The following is a 23,673-nucleotide window of genomic DNA, read 5'->3' on the forward strand; positions in this document are numbered from 1 at the left end:
GTGGAGCTGTAAGGTGAGCTCAGAGCTGGCGAAGGCCATCAGTTGATCTTGATTAAGATCTAAGGCAACTGAGAAGTGGAAAAACAAGTCGTTAATCAATGTTGAGCCTGGGGTCAAACAATTTTTCCAACTTGCTCTATGGGACAAGTCCCTGCAATGCTGGAGGCATCTGGGAGACATCCCAGAATGCTCTTGGATTTATTCCCACCAACTGGGATCGTTAATTAAAGCCTTTCCGTGTAATCCTCTTTATTTTAGCTTTGTTTGCGGGATCTTGGTTTATGCTCCATTGAAATGACAGCGGTGTATAAGCCAAAGGAAAATCCTAAGTTCTTAGTTATCTCTCCTGTTCCCGTGCCAAGGAGGAACCTTTCCAGAAGCCTGACACCAAACTGGGAAAATCTGCATTCTGGAAACGCGGAGCTGAGGCGTGTGCGCTGCGGGGGAGGCGGTTTGTCAGGGGTGATGATTTCTTTATGGAGCTGTTTGGAGCTGATGAGCTGCTCTGCTGCGTGTGGCACCAGGAGCAAGGTAAGTCCTGCCCAAGTGCATTAATAATCTTCATGTGGGAAACCTGTCTGCGCGCTGCCTGTGCCGGCACTGCCGTGGAGCACCGCCTGCTGACCCGGGTGCTCCCGGACCCCGGGAGCTGGAGAAATGCCGTTGTCAAACGCAATTGTGCTGGGCTGGATGTAAAAACTGCCAGCCTGGCTGCAGTTGTGCAGGTGCAGAAGGGACAGCCAGGAGCAGAACAATGTGTTGACTGTGTTGGAGTGAAGATCTATGTCAGCTGTTAACATGATAATAGAAATCAGTAAGTGAGGGGGCTGTGATCATCTTTCCTGTAGTTTTTCTTCAGCAAAGGCTCTTCACACCATAGCTCTAGGGACCCTCCTGCTTGGGATCCTGTTCCTGGAGGGCTCTGGGTTAGCAGAGCTTTGCATGCCAACACTTAGGAGAGCTTTGCCCACACATTCCCCCTTTCTTTGCTCAGATTAGGATCTATCCAACCACAAAGAGCTTAACCTTGATCGCTGCGGTTATTTACAGAAAGAACATTGCTGCAAGCCAACACTCGTTACGTCTTCCTGGGAGACCTTGAGCTCTAGGTGTATCTCTCCAAACAACCGCAATGACCTGCAGAACAAGGAAGAAAGGCTTTAATAAACATTTCCAAGGCTCTGAGCGTTTTTTCATAGAAAAGCCTATACGAAGCCTCCCGTGCTTGTGCTGGAAGTGGGCCATGGTCCAAAGTCCTTTGTAGGAGTACAATGAGCCTGTGCCGCTGTGCTAAGGAAGGATTGTTGCTGCATCTGCCACCTGGAAGTGGGATACTTGCTGTAACAGAAGGGTTGTGTCTGTAGGCACCTGTGAAGTGACTGTTTGGGGTTGTGCACAGGGTTACACACAGCAAAGGCTGTAGCCAGGTGACCCTCGCGCTTGGTCCTCCCCTGAACCCTCTTCCAAAGTATTCTCCCCAATTTGTCCTGCCTGCCTCAAGGCCGGAGGTGTCTTTGTGGCTGGAAGTCACACAGTGAGTAATCACCCACTCGTTTTCCTTGGGAGACCATGGAGTTACTGACCTTTGCTGATGATTAATTGCCCTTGCAGCAGAAAACAAAATCACTTTCACTTCCTGCTGCTTTTTGTAGGTTGGGCTTAACCAGCGCTAACACTGAGAGAGAGCTAGATCAGTTAGAGCACCTCTTGCATTTCACCCCGTTGTTACCTCACTCTAAGCAGGCCTGGAGAGCACTGGGAGGCAATGCTGTTCCCACAAAGCTGCTGGAACTAAACCTGGAGTGTTGCACTGATGCAGTTGAGGTCAGAAAATACTGTAGGCAGGCTATGAAAGAAGGAGCAGCAAAAAAAAAAAAAAAGTACAAAATATACAAAAAGCATCTGTAGCATCACTTCATGCTGTAGGCTCTGAAAAGTGCTTCGGGTGTTCTGGTTCCACTGGAGAGCAGTATGTTCCTACATTTCTAATCCATGATTCCGGGGAAGGGAATGATGCTTCTGTTAGTACACAAGAGTGCGGTCTTTTCTGGTCACATATCCAGTGACCCCCAAAGGAATTTAGTTACTTTTCTGCCTGGAGGAGATGACTTCTGGAAGAGATCCTCCTGCTAAACTGGGTATGTGGCATATTGTGTCAGTTTTCCCACAAAAATCAAAGCTCTAACTCATATTAATTAAAAAAAAAAAAAAAGACTGTTTGGAAGGGCACATGCAAGGGTCCATTTCCCCTGCCAGGGTGTTTCGATGGAAATTGGATATTGATTCATCTTATCCTCGTTCTTTTTTCTTTTAATGATTCTGCTGCTTTGAATAGCTGGCAACGTTGCATTTCTGTCAGGATGCAGCAGATTTTCTAGCTTACCAATTTCAAGACAGAATGCCTTCCTCCTGGAATGAAGGTGCCATATGGCTTGAAATGCATAATTGATCACTGCTCAAAATAGGAGCTTCATAGAAAGTCACCTAGAAGTGCAATGCATGTGCGCAGAGGACTTGATAGACTTCGATGCGTATTTTCTTGTTTCCTTGGACTGATGATGCCATAGGGACAGATTTTTATGGCTCTTCCTAGGGACTCTGATGTTTGTGCACTCTCTCTAGCACTACACAGGCTGTTTCAAAACCGGATTGTTTATTCCCATTATTCGAGGAGATCTTGGGACCTGCATTAGCAGGTGCATCAATCTTATGCTTGCTGATTCCTCTTGAGCTTGGTTGGATGAGAAACATCCCAGACAAGTCTGGCATTTACCAAATAGCTCAGGAAAGGCCACGGTTACCTGTGTGAGTGTCAAACAGTTCAAGTGCATGTGCTGGGCTGAATCCAGTCCTCACTGTCCCACGCTTTCCCACCTCCCCAGCTGCTGGCCCAGCTCCCACACAGAGTAAGGCAGGTTCCCACTGACATGGGAGGGATGTTGTGGTCCATCTGGCTGTGTCCCCTGCTGCCTGGTAAAGAGCGATACCTTAGAGCATCCGGTATTGTAGATGCTTTTCTGGTCAGGTCCTTATGGAAAACTCTGATAGGAGCAGTGGTGGAAAGCAGCCCTGCAAAAAGAGAGCAGGGGGTGAAGAAATCAGGGAGATGGCTCAGAATGACCCAGGCTTTTAACTTCATCTTGGTGATTTTAAAAAGCAGGCAGTGGGAGCTGTTTCTGCAGCCCTCTTTGGTCAGCTGAGTCCTTTGACTATTTTAGTAACCTTCTAGGAGCTGAAGCATTTCTAATTTCCTCAATGCTAGCAAGCCCTGCCCAGCAAGAACCTGCTCACACACCTGGGTCTGATCTTGGTTGCAAAGCTGCTGATCGAGGGCAGCAGGTGGGAAGGTGGGCATGGGGGAGGAGATGCTCTGCAAGGGAGTCAGCTCCAGTTTTGTTTGCTCTGTTTACATTTCTCTGTTATCAAACTGCGTTCTGGATTTCAGCATGCTTTGGAGACACTGGATGTCTCCTTAGCGGACAAGGCGGGAGAACAGTAGCACTGCAGAACCTGGGACACCAGGGCTGCCCTGAGGATTCGATCTGATGCTGTGTGCTGCAGCCTGCTCAGATGAGCAATCTGCTGGCATCTGCAGTGGGGTTTTCCCTCTGGGTTGCTCCCACAGCTCCATGGTAGCATGGCTCACTGGATGGCCAGAAGGATTTCACCACACCGAGGAAGCCAGTTTTTGGGTAGGCAGACCCACATAGGAAAAAAAAAAAATCCCGCTGCCACTCAGAAATTGCACGGAAGCTGCAGATCAGATCAGTGCTGAGAAAATTGCTGGTAACTCAGGACACTGAACCAAGCAGGAGCAAAACCCCCTGTTGATAAATGAGCCTTCACATCCCCATGAGCAAGTACCAAATGGGAAATCCCAGGGGTGTAATGAGGCTGGCTGCTTTCATCGCTGGGGCTGCCTCCCTCAGCTTTTGCTCTTTAGTGTGGAGGTGGGAGTTAGGCTGTGCTGACCTCAGGCTGTGAATTTAGCAGGCTGTCTTTAACCCCTCGTCCTCACCACCCATCGCTGCGCCCCAGCCCCTGTTGCTCGGCACATGTCTGACATGTGTGTGCATGCTCGGAGTGGTTGCTAAGGCAGCATCAGTCTGTCCTCCTCTCTCTCTGCATTCAAATTTCTATCTAATCTAAAGGTATATGTATATTTGGTTCATGCAGCCCAACACCAGACTGGTATCTATGTGGTGAGAGTGAGGTGATGGCGCAGATCAGGTGTGAACGGTCTGTGTGCACGGACATCAGCGTGAATGGTGCAGATGAGCAGAGCATGGGGTTCAGTTCCTCCTCCCCAAACTGTGCTGCGGAGTCCAGTGGAAAAGAGGGATTTTCCACTGCCACCTACAAGGATGCAGCACGGAGACGAACATCTCTGGAAGGAGGTGTGTCCTGGCGCTCTTGCACAGGGGGATGGTCAGCATGTGTCTGTGCAGTACAGAGATGTCACCACAACCAGGTCACTGCAGGGCTTTGGTGACAGGGGAGGTGTGAGTTCTCAGAACTGCTGAGTTCACCAGCTGCTGAAAAAGAACTAGGTGGGTGAAAAATGAATGTGTTTGGAACATCTACCTCCATCCTTTCAGCATGCACAGTAGGAGACTTGCAGGTGTGGTGGTGCGAGCTAGAAAGATTCATTCTAGCAGAGAGATGTCTGGATTGATGGCTTTATTTCAGCTTATTTTAGCAAGTAATGGGCAGGTGGGGTGATGTTTATCACCAAAACCAGAGCTGGCTAGTACTTTAGATCACAGCTCTAATTGGTTGCACTGACTTAGACAGTAAATCACTTTAGCAGCACTAATAACACAGAGCGATGGGTGTAGTAAACCTTCTCTTGCAGCTATAACCTGCTCCTGCTGGTTCTTTTACTCAGGTTGGTGCTTTTGCACTGGTTTATTTATTAAAACTCCTTCACAAAAGTCACCTGGGTGGTTGCTCTGACTCAGCCATCGAAATGGCTGTTCCCTTGTCATTTCCCAACCTGGCTTGGGCTCTTTATATAGCCTGCAATAAAATTGTTTATTTTTGTACCGATGTATAAAGGTTTTTCAGCCACAGGAGTCACATGATGTTGTTTTCATGGCTTCTGGAGCAGGGTTGCTCTGTTGTTGCTGGAAATAATTGCCGTTAATTAATTCTTTGCTGATTTTTCTTTGGCAAAGCATACTAGAATAAAAAAATAAGTGAGCAGCATGCTCTTAATCTCGATGTTGTGGGAGCTTTTAGGAGATATTCAGTGATATCCAGGCAATCCCACCAGCAGCCAGAGGAAGGGTCAGACATGGTCCTCAACTTTCTGTGGACAAAGTTAATTGGGGGGAGGTTCAGTTACCATCTCCAGCTGTTCAGCAGCTCCCTTCAGGCCATCATTTCTGTTCTCTTTCTAGAGAAAACACCACAGCTTTGTTTCCATCTAATGCTTTATTCAAATCACAGCTGAGCAATGTTACAGAAAGCGATGTGGTCTCAGATGTCTGAGCCAGACCAGCAGCTCAAGGCAGCAGCCTGTGATACGAGACTGACTGCTGGCACCTATAATTGCACAGTCTTCTCTTTTCCTCTGTGTCCTTTTAAAATGACTTGTCTTCTTCCTGAGGGACTCGAGGTCTGCTGCAGAGACTTCCAGACCAGAAGCGATGTGCTGGGCTTCAGGCCCTTGCTCTCTGCCCTGTGGTCCTGCCCGCAGCATCTCCATCACCCTCTTGGCACTGGGTCCCTGGCAGGAGCAGCCGCCGGTTCCCAGGGTGGACCACTTCCATCTCCACCCTGCAACGGGACGTCACGCAGCCCAGTCTCCCACTTGAATGCCTCCAAGCTGTTCCTGGAAGGATGAGACATTTGAGCCAGGAAGAGATTAAATTATTGGAATTGAGCAAAGACAATTTCAACGGTAAGTGCTTGCCCTGCGGTTTGCACGTCGAACCTGTCCTGCTGATGTCTCTGACTCAGACTGGATTGGTGCTGGCCTGCTCTGAACAAGCACTTTGACTTGTCTTGGAGCTGATACCCTGACGCATGGATCTCTTCACATGTATGTTGGCTTTCTCCATACAGAGCTTCCCCAGGCCTAAGTCTTTTAATGAGTATAAATCAGGAAGAATGCTAAAAGCAGCTGTCTAACACTGGCACAGGTGAATTATTGACTTAATTGGTCTAATTTCATCTTCTCTGAGAGCAGAAGAGAGCCTGCCATTAGGCTGTAGAAATCAGCATAGCTCCAGTCGGGTGCCTGGGAGCTGCCGTGGAGCCACTTCCCCCAGCTGTCCCTTCCACATCATATTTTACATCGTCTGAAATGGGTTTGGTACAGCAGCAACAGGACTGCTGCAGCACGGTTCTTCTTGCATTGAGATTTTCCCGTGTAGTGTAGAGCAGATGTACAAATATCCAACATCCTCAAGCCATCGATTACTGCCGTGCTCTCTAGGATGTCTCTTGGCTCCCAACCACCCCATCAGAGCAACTAAGCAGCTTCTGCGGCCATATACTGACTTCCAAACCAGCCCATTGCTGCAGCAAGCCTGGCCAGAGCACATGGGGAGCAGAAACAGAAAGGATGTCCTGAGCACACGATGGGCAGGCTCAGAAAAGTGGTTGGAGCTACTTTCCTTTTCATTGCGGTGTGGCTGTGAGAGAGCAGCTCTCAGCTCCAGGGTGCTGCAGAAGCCTGAAAAATGGTGTTGAAGTCAATCAGCAGAGAGATTTTGCTTTACACCCTCATCTTGTTCTCACTCTCCCCATCTCTTCTCCCTTGCACAATGGTGTGCACCATGTTACCTGCGCTGCTGTTAAATGACGGGAGCGAAGGACTCCCCTTATTTTCACACCAATAGCACTGGGCTTTGCAAGAGTTAACCACTATGCAAATGTAGTGAAACTCTAATCTGCAAATTACTCTGCAGCAAGGCACTTTTAGAGTTGTACAACACCTTTTCTTCCTTGAGAGCGGGTGCAGGTGCAGAGCAGCTCTGCAGCTGCCGGACTCCAGTCTGTTATTTCTGCACCCTCGCATGGTTTTCTCTTGCATCATCCTCTTCAACTTGTCCGACACATCCTAACCATGCAGATGCAGTGAGAGTGCTTTTCCCCATTCTACAGGAGAAAATCCCACAGGGCCCATAAAGCAATTTGCTGAAAATAAGAGAAAGTTGGCACAGCTATTGGATTTTCAGTTCAGGAGTTTTTAGTTGTCCTGGTCAGAGTTCTCTGCTCTGTGGCATTCCTCCCTCCCAGCTGTAGCCACTCTTGATTTAACTGGTTAACCCAGAAGATAAGATTATTTTTAAATTTTTTTTTAAAGAAAAACCTCTAGTATTTGATTTTTTTTTTCTTTCTTTTGAACAGGAAACCATACTGCAGTGGAAACTAGCTGCTTTAGCATGGGTGCGGGTGGCCAGTGTTATGGCTTGTTCACACGAACCCCCAGCTGCAAGAGCTGCCTCCCCTACAGTGCTGAGGAAGCCTGAGGGATCCAGCCTGGCGTTTCTACTACTCCAGAGAGTTTTGCTTGAATGCAGTTGCAGTGGCATGAATTATTGATGTTTCTGTCAGGGTTTGCTGTTCACGCAGGAATTTGTAACGTTTCCCCACGTTATGCTGTGAATGTGCTCCTGGGTCACATAAGGGGTTGAGTTTAAAACCGTTTTACTTGTGTGATTGTGATGCTGATTTAGCCGTTTCAGCACCGGGGCTGCAAAATTAACTAAAACCCAGTGTAAACAGCTCTTTCATAATGAAACAAGGCAGTCTGGGGGTGGAAGGAGCTAGTATGGAGGGGCAAGGAGAAGGTGTAGTTATGTATGTGCATTTTCAGGGCGTCACCACAAAGATGATGAAAAGATTTCCAGGAATTTCTGAGCATCCTTTGCCCTGACCTCAGAGTCTGGCATTTCCAGAGGCTGCCCTTGCTGCCGATGTGCTCAGCACCTCGGGAAATTGCATTAATAACATCTGTTTCTAAGGCAACAACCTTGCAATTTAGAAAAGACTGAGTTAAAATTGTGTGTGTTTACAAACACACACATTTTACGCATAAATATGTAAGTATTTATATGCATAAGTATAAAAATATTATATTAGACTTAACGAGTCACTTAGCAGCGGAGAGACAAAGAGCATCTGAATGAGGGTGATGTATTGACAGTGACAACAGGTCTCCGGAGAGTTTGGCCAGAGACTTTGAAAGAAGTTGGAGTAAATTCATTAAGTGTTCCCTGACAGGTCGTACCCACAGAAAACAATGTGGGGAAAACCTCAGACGAGGTGTTGGCTCATGTGGGCACGGGCAGCAGGGAACAGTCTGACGGGGACAAGCTGGAGCAGCGATGCCCGTCGGCCTCCCAGGAGCCTCCAGCGCCCTGCCAGGGTGACCTTTTCTTGTATATGTGAGATTGTATCAAGCCTTTGATTTTTCCAATTAACAGAAATATATCTTCAATTCTGGCTCACTTAGTTCCAACTTTTCTCCCTCTCTCTCTCCGTGTCCCCTCTACCCACATAGGCTGTTTGTTTCCTGATGTGAAGTCTGGAGTAATTGGGACGGGACCTAAATGCTGAGGGTTGCTTTTGATCAACCCTTGCTGGCCCTGTTCTCCTGCTCCGCCTGGCCTTTACAAAACACTCCCCTCTCATCGCTGACAACAGGATCTGTTATATTTGATTTGATTACAAGATATAAATTTCTCTCTGCAGCCCTGGCTTCCAGCAGGCAGAGGAGAGAGAGGGATTGCCTAGCAACCAGGAGAACAAAAAATTAAAAGAATCAATAAGTCTTAATGGAAAGCTAAACAGAGACTTTAAAACCAGTCCCCCTCCCAGCCCCTGTCCTCGGTAAGTTCATGATGATGTGCAGCATCCTGGCTGTTGCATGAAGAATTCAGCAAGTGCATGTGTTGGAAAAGCCAGAAGGCTGGGGGATGTGCTGTGATTGAAGTGCGAATGAAAACCTAACCCATCTTGGACTTAGGTAAAGCTCTGATCTTGTAAGCATTTACACTGACAAGCAGTCCCACAAGCTTGAATGTAGCACGGGTTTGGAGGATTAGTGCTAAGACACTGTGCTGGAGGTATTTTTACCCAGTGGATGTTAGAAGTCAGCGCTCTGCTCTAGGTTAGTATTAGTGACTTGGAAGTTGAAGGTGAGGGTGTGGATGCAGCAGCTCAACTTCTCCACAAAAGGCCTGTGAGTGGGATTACACCTTTGGTTAGCATGGGAATGAGTTTCCAGTCATCAGGAACCTACACCTGTAAAACCAGCAAACCCCAACATGATGCGTAATGCTGCATAGAGTCAGCAAGGAACAGTCGCATGTCAGTTTAAAACAACCAAAAATCAACTTGGTTACAGTCACTTCTCTGACAGCACAAATGCAAAGGTCATTTAGGAAAATGTATTCAAGGCAAGGGGGGCATTGTAAATGCACCAGGTCCTGATTCTGCCCATATTTAAGGGTGTGTGTTATTTTCTCCTACAAAGTGTTCCATGGAACCTGCTCACATCTATGTTTGCAGGATTGAGGTGATTTGGTTGTGGAATTTTTCCAGGAGCTACTGGTACCCTCCTCCTGCAGCCATTTGTGTGTGGCCTGAACATGGTGGGGACCAGGAACAGCATGAGCTGAGCTTTGCAGGAGGGTGCTCTGCTTTGATGGAGGAAGCAGAAATGGGTGATTTGAATGGGCGATTTTCTTTGCAAAACCAAAAATGTTTCTGTAAGCAGAGCTGTATGAACCACAAATAGGCCATGGCAGCATCGCAGTGCCAGTGACTCGTAGCTGAGAAGAAGGTTTCAGCAGGAGTTTGGGCAGCAGCCTGCAAGGCACAGCTCTGAACCCCTCCTTGGCTGAAGTCTTCCCGCATCACCCCTCTGAGTCACCCTCTAGTCCTGGTAAAACAAGGACAGAAGCCTCGACCCATAGGTGACTTGAGACACATGGGTGGCTGCAGCTCTCTGTCCCAGCAGTATGGCCATGAGATGACATGGGGAAGATGTTACTCTGCCCCAGAGGTGTCTTCTCTCCTTGATAGTCCCTCGGCACCATGGAGGGGTGTGGAAAGCGCAGCAAGATGCTTGGAGAACAATCCTGCCAAGATGCAGAGATGGAAGGTGGTGGTAATGGGCGCTTGGAAGGACAGTGGTGAACTGAGCATTTCAGAGTGCAGGTGGGTACCAGTTACACATTTACAAATACACCCAAAAGATGCTAATGTTAAAGAGATGCCCCAAAAGCACTGCTCATGAACCCACCAAGGCGCTTGAGCAACGAGGCCTCTTCCAGTGAGGGCTGGGATGTTGTGTGCTGCAACCTCCTTGAGGTGAAGACCCCTGGCCGCCCCCTCCCCACTGCCATGCTGGCTCGTGCCCCTGGGTGTAAGCACCCCAAAACCGAGCAGCGAGGCTGCGGCGTGGCACGGGCACCCCAAATTAAACCTGGGACAGCATCGCTGGGGGATGGGAGCGCCCTGGGGTGGGGACACCCGGCGGGCTGGGGACACCCGGAGGGGATGTGATGCCCTGATGGTTGGGGACCCCCACGGGGAGGGGGCTCCCCGGCGACGAGCGGCCGCTGGAGGTCGCGGGCGAGCGGCGCTGGGAGCCGCCAGCCCCCCGGGCCGTGCGGAAGGCGGAACCGGCACCTTGCCCGGGCGGGCGGCTCCGGCGGCGGCAGCGGCGGCGGGACGAGGAGGCGTCCAGGGCAGAAACCGCCCCGGCGCGGCCCCTCCCGGCGGCGGCGCGGCCCCCCCCGGCGTTCACCTTGCGCGGGGCGAGCGGGGCCGCATGGAGCAGCCCGGGCGCGCCGCCCGCCTCGCCAGCGCCCCCCGCCCCGCGCCATGAACCTGCTTTAGCCGCGGCGGAGCCGAGCGGAGCCCCGCACCGCCTGCCGGCCCGCCCGCCGCCCCCATGGCGAAGGAGAGGAGCAGGAAGGCGCTGGTGGAGCTGCTCCAGCGGCCGGGCAACGCGGCGTGCGCCGACTGCACCGCCCCGGGTAAGAGCGGGGCGAGGCGGGGGGCGCGGGCGGCGGCCGCACCTGCCCGCACGGTACGGCGGAGGCAGCGGCGGGTCGGGGGGCTCTGCCCTCTCCGGGCACGGCGGGGGCTGTGCCCCGCTGAGGGGTGGCCCGACCCCACATCCCCCCCGTGCCCCCAAGGGGATGCAGCGGGGATGCTCCGGGGCAGGGCGGAGGGATGATGGGGATGCGCTGGCGCGGTACCCGCGGAGCAGCCCTGGCTGAGGTACCCCCTTGCCAGCCCTGCCCAGCTCCTCGCCCGGCCGTGGCAGCGCTGATGTCATCCCCGGCAGGTCCCCGCGGTCTGCAGTGCAGCCCGGGTGTCGTTAACCCGGCTGCGAGCGGGTGGATGGGGGTTCTGCCCGGGCGGGGTGCCCTGCGCTGCTGGAGGCGGCTTGTTCTCCGTGTCCCCTCGCGAACAGGCTGACTTTTGTCACTGCTCCTGCCCTGTCAATGAGCAAACAGACGGGGGGAACCAGAGGCATTGCCGTGGGCATCCTGCCCACCAACCTTTGACCGGTGTGCCATCGATGGGTGCCTGCCTGGCCACTGCTTAACGCTGTGCAAGGGGACGGGGCTGAAATGTCCATAGTCCTTTTGATGTACAAAGAGGAGAAAATCTGAGCTGGGGGCATCTTCCTCTCCCTTTGCATGGTGAATTGTTGGGGTCTGGGTGTGAGCATGGGAAAGCCTTTGCTCTTGCAGAGCAGGGGCTGCATGGTGTGGCGGGACCTGCCTTTGAGAAGAATCTTAGAAAATTGTATAGCAATTAACTTTCCTTTTAAAAAACAAACAAATAAAACACCAACAAACAAACACCTCCCAGCCCCCCAAAAAACCCACAAAACAAACAACCCCCCCCAACAAAAATAAAACAAACAAAAATTTAAAACAAACAAACAAAAACCCCCAAATCCCAAACCATCTAGAAACGCCTAAATTTGTATTAGCTTAGGCAGAACGGCTCTGAAGAGGTGCAGAGAAAGGGTGTCGTTTTTCAGCCTCTGTCATTCTATAGGTTAAAGAAAACCCAATACTTCAGCTGAACCTTATTTTTCTGCATGTTGATTTATTTGGCATTTCAAGATCTATTGGATACCACCATTCGGGTTGTACTGTTACCAATGGTTTTATGTCCCTAATCTACATCTCGGGGCTCTGCAGTTCACTTTTGGAAGTGATGTGTCCCCTGGTACCTGGCTGGAAAGGACAAAGAACTTTCTGCATAGTGTGAACTGCTTTGCAGCGCTGCCTGCTCCCACCCATCTGCTGGCTGTGGTTGCTGTGTAACTGGACCAACCCACCTCTGAGGTATCTTGCTGAGCACAGCTTGGGTTCACCAAACAGGTGCCTGTCTAAATTATTCCTTCCCAGAGGAGACTTTACAAGCCTGGGCCATACAGATCCATGGGGTAATTCTCCCTTGCCCTGTGTGTAATATATTTTGCAGGCTCTCCCTGCAAAATGGGAAGTTTCTCAGCATCAGCAGGATGGAGATGAAGCTGTAGGTCCATAAAATAGCTCATGTCAAGGAAAGAGGGTTGTTGTTAAAGGGTCTAAATGGGCTTGTAAAACAACAAAACTGGTTTTTTCTTTTGGTGACATTTGCATGCAGAGATGTCTTAGTGAATCTGAAACTCAAAGAGGAGAATTTGGGCCAGTGTCTTTTGTAATACAAGATGTGCTATATTAATGCCATTCAGCCTCCTTTCTGAACTGTCATGGCATTGCTTCCCTGGGACTGGATCGCTGTTCATCAACCCAGTTTTTTAGTGAACTACTTATGGTGCTGTAGTCTGCTTGTCTGCCTGACAATAAACTTGAGATGCCCTGGGCTACCTAACATAAGATACATCACTTCTGTCTGTACATAATATATAAAATATTCAAGATGAATTCTGTTATTCATCCTGGTCAGGTGTAGACAGGTCAGGTCTTTCTGGGTGTGAGATAACATGGGATATGCATCCAGAGAGCCTCCAGGATGGGGTATAAGTATGTTCTTTGCTGAAAAGTGGGATGCACAGGAAGATAAAGGTGATAGCTGGAACTGGGTGGACAGCTATATAGAGGAGAAGTACCAAAGCAGAGAACATAAAGTGCAAATGAAAGAAGAGGAAGGGTGGGAAATGAACAGAAGATAAGAAAAGCAGGGTGTACTTGTGCTTTCCCACATGTGTGTATTGTTATACTGCTGATCTGGTACAGCTGAGGGTAAGCAAAAGGTCAAGGTCCCTGATTTATTATTACTGCTTCTCAGGTGAGTGTATTCCTTTCCCTGAAATCCCCAGTTAATTCACGATCCAGGATAAGAGGTAGCTGTTTAGCTCAGGGTTAACAAAGGATAGGGTGGGTCAGATATATAACAGGTGAAAATTCTATGTTAGTCACTTTAATTTGTGTATTTGGAAGCTAGCTGGGTTTTCTTTTGTTCTTGGAAATATTTGTTTCAGAAAGCAGCCAGTCAGTGAAAGTTTTGGGTTTTTTTTTCTTTCCTGATGTCAAAACCAGGTTGTTTTCTTTTGTTACTGCTTTGGCATTTGGGTGAGGCTCAGTAGCCATAGCCCTGGAGTAACAGCTTGTTCCAGGTGTAATTTTCTGGTGTAACAAAAGCTCAAACTCCTGATGCAAAAGGGCTCGCAGCTTGGCATCGTTGTGGCTAAACTGTGACCATGCAAAAAATAAAATCCCAGAGTGGACAGGGAGCATCAGGGGAGGCAGTGCTTTTCCTCTGGGGCTATGTAAGTAATTTTGTCCCCTGTGGGGTCATCGCATTTGGGGACATCTAGGCAAAACCTGCTGAGTTCCTGGGTCTGGGCAAAATTTGCCACCTAATTGTGTTTGAGGATTAAATAATATTAAATAATAAGTGGCTAAGTCCTACAAGCAAGTCTGATGTATTCAGGATGTGTGTGGTTCGTGCACTTGCATCTGGGTGGAACGTGGCATTGAATGTGATGTTCAGGAAGGTCAGATCTGTGTCTGCCCAGGACCAGCATCCATCTCTGGCAGAAAAATCTCTAGTGCAAAAGAAGAGCTTCCAAAAAATTCTCCCAGATTTTGACAGGATGTCTCAAGTAGGGAGAACAAGGCTTATGGTGGCCCTGGCCGTGACAGCTGGGAATGTAGAAAGGATGCTAAATTAGAAACTGAAAATCAGAGTGGAGAAAAAAAAAAAAACCAGAGTGGAGAAAAAAAAAAAACAACCTGAGAGGTTACATTTTTCACTTGTAGGTTGGTTTTGGGTTTTTTTAAAGCTTCTAGTTAGGTTTTTTATTAATTGTAGCTTTATAAAACCATAATTTTCAATGAAAGGTTGTTTTTGAATTAAAAAAGATGTTTCGGGTCCAAAGATGTCATCTGTATGTAATGAATAATGAGATTGCTTTCGCTACAGCTTTGAGACTGCATTGTGGGGTAGGAGTCACTGTAATAAAATAATTATCTGGGACACGATGTCTCCTGTCATTACACACTTCTGTGTTGGAGTCAGGGTCCTAGGTGTTGGTTTGCAGTGTGTTTATTTTGGTGGGTTTGAAGATGTGTTTTCACAGCCAAGACAGCATGGTAAATGCAGTCTTAAGTGCAAACTGAGCAATCTCGCTGAATTGCTGGCATGTAATGGCTCTCAATGTATTAGAATAATCTTTTTTTCTTCAAGACTAATGTGGCAGTTCAGCCTTTTCTTTTTTTTTCCTAAATGATTCTTTGTCTCAGGCAATCTTTCCTCTCATCATGAGACGGATGGTTATCTCAGGGCATAACAAGACCTTGAACATTTCTCTCTTCAGTCCATTTTTCTATGACGTAGGCTTGTGTTTCCACAGAGCGAGAATGATTTTACATTTTAGGAGGACAATGAGGCTCTGAAGATGGGAGTGGGAATCCCGTCAAAGCGATCCTGCAATTTAAACCCTCCGGCAGCAGTTTATGTGGCTTGTTTTTATTGTTTTTCTCTTTCTTATTCGGGATGGATTACTGGGACACAGACCCTGGGTGACATCGGCCTCTGTGCCCAAGGCTCAGAGGTGATGTGGGATGGAGGAAGAGCAGAAGGCGCGATGGAGGGGAGGCAGGCGTTGGAGCTTTGGGCTGAAAAACTGAGCAGATTTGGTATTCTGGTGTAAGTGTTTATATATAAAAGCCTGAGGGTGAGTGATGTGTGGTGGAGGTGGTTGTAAACATCATTCCCGCAGGCCCAGCATCTTCTTATTTCTAAAGAAGGTGAATCTTTTCCATCCCCTTATTTCATAAAGCAAGGGCGATGATTAGAAGGAAACACAGTACACAGGGGTTGCCTGATTTGCTCAGGATTAAGGAGGGCACAGAAAGGATTTGATCTCAACCTTCTCATATCTAAACGCCGGTCCTAAAAACACAGGCTGGGAGGACAACTGAGTCGCCGGGTCCTGCCTCGTGCTGTCACCCGCAGCGACGTCTCCCCATCCCCTTGGTGAGTGATGGGGCTCAGCCTCGCAGCGAGTTCTCTCTCTTGCCCCCACTTCCTCCTACTGGAAAGCTGTTCCAGAGCTTCGCCGCTCTAATGGCGTGAAACGGGCTTTTCGTTTTCAAGCTAAAAGTGGAAACTTGTTCCCGCACCTCCATTGTCCTCTCACTTAAATATTGTTGGTTTGGGTTTTGCCTTTTTTTTTTTTTTTTCTTTTTTTTCTGTCCTCTGGGAATTTGTCAACCCTTCTTTCTGGGCTTAAGCAGAGTGGAGGATTAAAAAGGAGAAAAAAAAATATCCCATAGTGGTTGTGTTTAGCTCGGTGCTACTTTCTGCAGGAAAAAAGGACCTTTTGAAACAAAGGAGGTTTAATATGATGGTGTTTTCTGCTCGGTCCGGGTGCCTGGGCTGCAGCTCAGCCGTGGGCTGCAGGCAGCAAGCAGAGGGGGCTGCTGAGACCTGCCAGCTGAATAAAAAGACCTTGGCAAGTTTAGTGCCTTCACTGAAAAATTTTCCTACTTAGAGAGGAGCGTTGGTGGGAGGCTGTTTGGCTTCAGTTTTAATGTCTTTTATTGTTATTTTTAAGCATGCATGACCAAGGTCTGTTTATTAACCTCCTAATCTTTCCTCAAAGTAAATAGCAACAGAACTTCAGTACTGAACAGGAGGTTCTCCTGCCTGGGGAATTTAGGAAATCAGCCACAGCTGAGTGACAAGAGAAAAGGCTTTTTTTGCTTGTGTTGATTGCACTAAAATCATTATGACTATATCCTGTATCCTAGGGCACGAGTTACCTCTCCAGTGCAGGGTAAAAAAGGTTTTGCCTACCTGGAGAGGTCCTCCTCTTCCCTCTAATTAGTCTTTATCACCTCAAACAGGGGAGAGAGATCAGAAAAATCTGTTGAATCCCCATCTCAACAAAACCAGGGTAGTGGGGATGCAGGTAGGCAGCTCATTGAGGGTCTGGCCGTGGTTTGTGTGCTGGAGGATGCATTGGCAACGTCCTTGCAGATATTTGTCTTGGTCAGCAGTATACTGTGCTGTATATGGTGATAACTGTGGTTTGAGGCAAAAGGTGGAGCCGGGGCATCTGAGTAAATTTGGGGACTCTGAGTTGTTGCTTTTGTTTTGTGGCTACTTTGAGGCTGCTACTGCTCTACAGTATGTGATTTACTTGGGTTGATGGGATCTAGGGATGTTCAAACTGAAACCCTATGTTTATATTCTGGATACGGGAAATATTGAATATTTATTAAAAAAAAAATCCAGTGCCATCCCACCTCCAATCATCTCTTATTTTGGTTTGTATGAATTGTCCTATGTCTTATGTTGATTCTTCTTGTTTATTATTTTTCTGGGACCAGCCTTTGTTTTTCCCTCTATGGGCTGTTCTTACACTCAGTAATGTTGAGTTCAAGCCGCAGAGTTCATTATTCTCTAGGCTGGGCTTTCCTGGGACTTGTGATGGAAAAAGGAGCTGGGCGAAGAAGTTTATTTCTGAATTTAGCTGTGTTGCCCAAGTATTTTAGGCTTGCTTTGGATGTTTCTGTGATCTCTGGCCATGCCTTCCCTTTCAGGTGAATGAGTTGGGAAAATACCACCCCAATGCCCTTCCCCCGAGTTTAGTTTAGCTTTTTTAAAAATTTAATTTGTAAAATAAAGTTGCATCAAGTTTTTATTTTGAAAGTCATAATCTGTTTATAAGTGACTAGAAAACTCTGCCACGTTGAGCAGAAAAAGTTGGTTGTTCTGGAGCAATGATACCAAAGGTTAAGAGACTTTCTGCACTCAGAACAGTGTATTTGGTTTAAAATTCCCCTTGTTCCTTGTTTGTCTTTATTCCTTCTGGCTTGACATAATGCAATAAAGTCATTTGTGTGGAACTTAGGCACGCTGGAAAGTTTTCATTAGGCTTCACTGCTGTTTGCTTGAAACTCTGGAGGCTTAGAAAAAAAATCATCTTTTTTGGGCAGTAGCCAGATTATGATATATCGCCATTTTGGTGCACTTTTTTGGGCCCTGGCCAGATAGAACGGCTTAAATAAAATTACTGAACTTCTCAGATGTCCAACGCAGAGAACATGCTCCAGCTGTTGAAGCGTCTAGCAGGAAGGTGGACTTTGCCTTGAGCAGGTGTCATTACACTGGGGAGGTTTGAAGCGAGGTTATCGTGGAGCGGCTGCACTGAGCTCGGGGAGCTGGTGGCCGTGTTAGACCCGGCTCCAAACTTTGCTGCCGTGGCTCCCTCTTCTTCACTGCTACCACTGCTCCGTGGTCACCCTTTCCTCTTGACCTTCTCACCCTTCTTTGTGCCTGGTTCTCTGCATGGAAGTGAGAGGTTTTTGTGGGTTTTTTTTTGGCAAGACACTTGATGCTTTAACCTTGCCTGACTTGCATCCTTTGGTCCTGGGCTACCATGGGGCAGCAGTGCTGCACCTTGGACTATTAATATTTTTGTGGTAGGAAGTTCGGCAGGTCCCAGATCTTGATTACAGCCACATGTTTAGAGATGGGAGAGGACAACGTGAGGAGTTAAAGCACAGAAATGTGCATGAGCATGCAAAACTCTTAATTTTTGTTGCAAATAACCGGCAGCAATCTTTGTTTTCGTATTTGCCACGCCTGAGCTGTAGTCATCAGGGTCTCTCATGAAGATGGGAGACCACGTGAAACAGGACAAAAACACCTTTATTTGTGGCTGCTGGTCCCAGCTCCTGTTGGCTGGTGGGACTTGTAACAGCTTGGGAACTTGCTCCTCTCCTGGGTGGGCACCCAACCACATCTGATGAGGCCGTTCAGTCACCTCTTGGGTTTATATCTGAACACAACCACCTCTGGGGAGCTGAATCTGTCTTCCCTGGGGTGTGCTGGCAGAGGTTGGTGACAGTCCCCACGGGCAAACCTCGATGCCCCATGCGGAGGAGCTGCATTACCCCACGCCAGCCTGCTCCCGCCGCACCGCCGTAGCCAGGCCATTAAATATGGATAGGCAGGAGAAAGCACATTCTCTTGCTTTTTATAAATAATTGCTGTGCCGTGAGGAGTGAGTGTTTAGCGTAATTACTGCGGGCAAATAAACAAATTATGATGGTTTGCAAGAAGGGAAGATTTGCCCTTACCCCTCGACAGCCCGGTGTGATGGGGCGGCCGGGGGTTCCCACCCGTGCGGGTTTGGGGGAGGATGGGGCGAGGGGACCTTCATCAGGAGGAGGGGGAGGATTTAGTGGCTGAGTCTGTGACTTGCACGGAAGCTCTTTCTGCTGGGGCGCAGCTGGAATAGCAGACGCTGACATTTGCTAGTCGGAGTTCAAACAAAGATCCCTGTATGGGCTTTATTAGCGAGGCAGCGCCAGGGACGCTGGTGGATGCGTCCCGCCCCTGCCCTCCTCCGGTTCCTCTCCATCTCCCCGTCCTTCGGGCAATGCCTCTGCTGAGGAGGAATTTGGAGGCGAAGGACTTGGGTTGAAAGTGCTTTGTGTGAGACGTCAGCTCGGGGCTGTAAACAGCGCGTGGTTTTGCTCAGAGAAAGTACAGAGCTGCGTTCTTCCGTAAGGCCAGGGCTGGAAACCTCCTGGCACGGCGGAGGGAGGGCTGCGCTGATGGGCAGCCGTGGCCGTGGGAGGAAAGTTTCTCTGTGGAGCATTCCCACTGTAAAAAAAACAACAAACAAACAAACCAACCCCCCAAAACACACCAAAACAAAACAAACAAAAAACCCCACCAACCAACAAAACAAACCGAACCCCAAAAACAACAACAAAACCCCACAAAAACCAACCAACCAACCAAAACCCCCAAACCAGCAAGGTAAGGGAGCAGCATAGTGGTTTCCATGAGCTGTTTGTTTTAATTCTGCAATTTCTCAGTGCTTGGGTGTGATTTGGTGATGGAAGGCAGATATTCACCTCTTCTCTTTGGGTGAGCATGGAGTGAGTTTTGGAGGTTTTGGGCATATGCAGTTGTCTGTATATTGGGTTTTTTGGTGAATAACTGCTGCACTTGAGATTGCAAATATGTTGATTTTTAGTGTAATTGGCATAACTATCAGTATAAACTATCTCATATCTATATTTTGCTTGTGTATTTATTTGATACCTTTAAAATCAGGGAACTCTGCCCTGGTGACTGCTGAACTCCCCCATCCTGCCCCATCTCTCCTTCCTCCTGTGCCGAATCCGATAGACCAGTCAAGTGCAATTCTCTCTTTGCTTCTTGCTTCAGACCCGGACTGGGCATCCCACAGCCTGGGGATCTTCATCTGCTTGAATTGTTCAGGAATCCATCGCAATATTCCCCAAGTCAGCAAAGTGAAGTCTGTCCGTCTGGATGACTGGGATGATGCTCAAGTGGAGGTACGTGCATCTGAGACTTGAAATACCAGTGAGTTTGGGACACTGCATTTTATCAGCAAAGCTGTAAAACAGAGGCCTTGCTAAAGGTGCCACAACAAACATGATTTCAGAAAGTATGTCTAGAGAATTCCGGACTCGGAATGAGGTCCATGATGCTGATGGAAAAATGGAAGAGCCATTTCATGAAGAAGTTGTGAGGGTTTCCCCCACACCTGTAAAAACATAAATTAAATAGAGTGTGTAGAAATTACTGATTTTAAATGAATTGCTTTCTGCTGCTCGTGTTACCTCCAGCCTAGACTAGAAGGTAGACTAGATTAGACCTCTAGTCTACCACCCCTGCCCAGCTCAGCTGTTTCTGGCTTTGTTCTACTTTGTGTTGAAGACTCTTGAACCTGTGTCTTGAAGAACTGAACCCTCACAGTATAAATTCTCTCTATTTATGCAACACACCTGCCTAGGTTTGCATGATGTTGCTAAAGACAAGCCTACCCAGGAAACGTGTATCTTTTGACGACTGGTGTCTTTAAAGGCATGAAGAAAGATGCCAGTCATTGATCTTTATCTTGTATGTTATAGATTTGAGGTTTTTCTGAAAGCCGCAGCCCATGGAGTCATGTGTTTTACGAGGAAAAGAAACCTTTGTGTTGCATGAGTTTTTCCGTCTGTGTTTTGTTTTGGTTTGTGTTTTCAAATAGATTGAATATGCAAACTGGAGAAGCTCAAACCCATGAAAATAATGAAAAGATACTTAAGGGTCAAAAAAAAAAAAAGCTTAGCTGTTTGTTGTGCTTGTGTGCTTGGCATTTGATACAAAACAGAACATATTTAGGGTGGGTGCCTGGAAAAGGATAGGGTTTTTACACTTATAAAGTGCTTTTTCACGAAATAAAATGCATGAATAGGGAAATATGTGGTTTTGTTTGCATTGTTCTCGACTAACCATTTTTATAAGAGCTCAGAAGGAGGGCTGTCAGGGCACACAGAATTTTCAAAAATCTATGTATTTATTTATTTTTAATGCTCCTTTCTGAGGCTGCTGGCTTGGCTTTGCGAAAATAAAATTATTCTTTCGGAAAGAAGTGATGTGATCCAAAGCAAAGGGCGTATTGTCAGAGACTATTACCTTGCTGGAGTTGTAACACCTGGAGGCTTAAAGTTAGTGTTGGGTTTTGCCTTCTGCTTGCCCAGTTTCTGTGCTGGATTCCCTGAGAGCCACCTTGTTCCCATGCCTGTGAGTGGGAAATGCCACCGTGTGCTGCCTTTCGCTTCCGTGGGGATCGTGTGCGTGCGGCTGGGACACAGACCCGTCCTCAGCATCGTATTAAGCTGGGGGGAGCCCTGGCAATAATAATCAATATTAATTTCTGAGCCCTGGTTTGCAGGCACAGCCTTTGCAGCATCCCTTCTGTGCACAGTCCTGGGGAAATCTCAGTAAGTGAACAGAAGCCCCACCCCAATTATTTTTTTAGTCTCTACAATCAAAAGAGGACAAGGGAAAATACTGTTAACATTTAAAAATTATTTCTGGTTTTTTTCTCTTCTTTTCGCAGTTTATGGCCTCGAATGGAAACAATGTAGCAAAAGCAAAATATGAATCCAAACTGCCACCGTTTTATTACAAGCCAACATTTCTTGACTGTCAGTAAGTAAATACCTTTGCTGGTAAACACCATTTATTTTTTTGTGCAGCTGCAGCCTCTGTAATATTTTAATTTTAGCACGATACGTATTTTATTTTAGCCACAAAGGAGGTTTCATTTATAAAAGGCTCTGAAAAATCTTTGTTCTTCTGCACACATATGGTAGAGCTTATACTACATGTGGGTTCCTATTTAATAAGTACAGTTGAGATGATGCAGGGAAGTCAATAGTTTCTGTTCCCCAGACTCTTCCAAGTTTCTAAAGCTACAAAAACGACAATTTCTACCCATTGATTTTCTCTGCCTTTTCAGATAGTCCTGCATCAAAACAGAACTTGTTTAGCTGCTATATGAGATGCCAGGTTACTTGTAATATAAAAATTCTGGGGTTTTGTGCCAAAGTGGTGGATTTTCTTTTTCTGCCGAAGTGACAAATGATATCCTCTGTGAAGATGAGTGAAAATATACTGTCTCTCGTACAGCGTAAACCTTCCGAGTAAGCTGGGGTAGACTTTGCAGACCAAGGGGGCTGAGTGGCCCGAATATGCTGGACCATCCAGGGGGGTGGAATTGGATCGTAGGGCCCAGTCCTGCGGAGTACCCAGGGGGTTCTGTATCTTTGTAAAACCACTCTTCGCAGAGGGCATAATTTCCAGAGCCAGTACTTCAATATTAGCGAACTGGTGAGTGCTGGTCCCTGAGATCACTTCCCAGTGTTGGTGCTTTAGCTGGGTGTCACCAGTTGAAGAGGAAGGTGTGGTTCAGTGGTGTGACAACAATGTGAGGCTCTGAGCAGGCAGATGATGTATTTAAGCATCGTAAGAGGTGCCCAAAAGTACTGGAAGGGTTCATAGGGCTCCCTGCATGAGATACAAGCCTTTGAGTAGGAGGGCTCTGCTGTGTTTCCCAAATCCAAAATAATACTGAAGGTGGGCCAAAGGGGTCATGAATACAGATGATAGTCCTCAAGATGACTATCTGTATTTTTTAATCTTCTTGTAATAGCTATTAGGAAGAGTTATTGTCTTCCCACATCATGCAAAAAGCCTTTTATAGTAAAGACAAAAGACCTGTGAAGTAACTTGGTGATGCGCCTGTTACCCATTATTTGAAAATACTCAAATGCCCAATCTGGGAAGGCCCAGGTGTGAGCAGCACTGCCTGGCCTGACAATAAAAACCCCATCTATTCATGCAGTGTTCCCAGATCTTGGTTTTAATCTAAAATGCCTTCTGGCAGTGGCTTCTTCTCTTCCTACAAGTGCAGAAGTGATCTGAGGACTGGCAAAGCCACTGTGTATTGTGGAGGGGCACTCTGAGTGTGTTGTGATTATCTTGCTAGGATTTTCTCAAGGGAAAAAAAGCCCCAGCTTCTTACCTTTCCTATTGCTGGAACATCTCTGCCTTAGTGGGAGGGAGCCCAAGGAGAAGCCAGTGGGAAGATGCTCTCAGCTGGAGCAATGCTGCAGGCCCTGGGGAGGAGATGGTGCAAATTCAACTGAACATGGCAGCGCCATTGTTTAATTTTTTACTTCAGTTCAGAAAAACACCTTTGGCAAAGTGACTTTTTGTTTGTCTTATACCTGTCTCTCCTAAGGCAGAGAGGGGGAAAAACTTTCATGTGTTTGACTTCGTTGGGAGTTTAGGACGTTTCAGGTTCTCCTCCTACCTCAAACTGGCCTTCAAGCATCACCCCTGGGTCCTGGCTTAGGAAAGGTGGGAGGATGCTTCATGCAAGGTTTCTTGGTGACTCAGAAGTGGTCGTGTGGGTAAGGATCTGAAAAGTCAGGGCTGTGATTTAGTAAAGACTCATGGAAAAATGATATCTCAAACCTGGAGGAGGTGAGGGGGGGACTTGCCTTGTGACAGTCAAGGACAAAACCTGTGTGCTCCTGTCTGTCCACACCCAGATGACAGGATTGCCGTTCAGAAGCTTCTAACTTTCCTGCAGCCTCTGGTGTGACATTGACCCACCCATCTCCATGCACAAAATCCTGCCTCTTTCCGCCCTGACCAGCAGAGCCGCCAGTCCAAGGTCAAATCTCCCCTGTTACTGCAGGATTTGGTGGCCAGTTTTGTGACACGTGTCTCAACATCCCCATGGGTGCCCTTTGCAGATGGCTCTAGCATCCTTCTCGTCCCCATGCATCAACTGCTGCTTGCATCTTGCTGTGTAAATAAATTGCACTTCTTAGGATGGTGCATCTATAG

The 23,673-nt window shown here is 47.7% G+C and overlaps 1 protein-coding gene across 1 annotated transcript in view; it reads left to right on the plus strand.

Annotated features, from left to right (window-relative positions):
- The first annotated feature begins 10,912 nt into the window (after positions 1–10,912).
- The window catches only part of ADAP1 (ArfGAP with dual PH domains 1), a 59,874-nt gene continuing 47,113 nt past the window's right edge, over positions 10,913–23,673 (plus strand). Inside the window, exons 1-3 of the mRNA XM_065644723.1 lie at positions 10,913–11,000; positions 19,690–19,820; positions 21,374–21,465. Of these exons, the coding sequence (XP_065500795.1) occupies positions 10,916–11,000; positions 19,690–19,820; positions 21,374–21,465 (308 nt within the window). The 5' untranslated portion in view covers positions 10,913–10,915. The remainder of the gene's footprint in view (positions 11,001–19,689; positions 19,821–21,373; positions 21,466–23,673) is intronic.

Source organism: Caloenas nicobarica, chromosome 14 (genome assembly GCF_036013445.1).
Source record: "Caloenas nicobarica isolate bCalNic1 chromosome 14, bCalNic1.hap1, whole genome shotgun sequence".
NCBI classification, from domain to species: domain Eukaryota; kingdom Metazoa; phylum Chordata; class Aves; order Columbiformes; family Columbidae; genus Caloenas; species Caloenas nicobarica.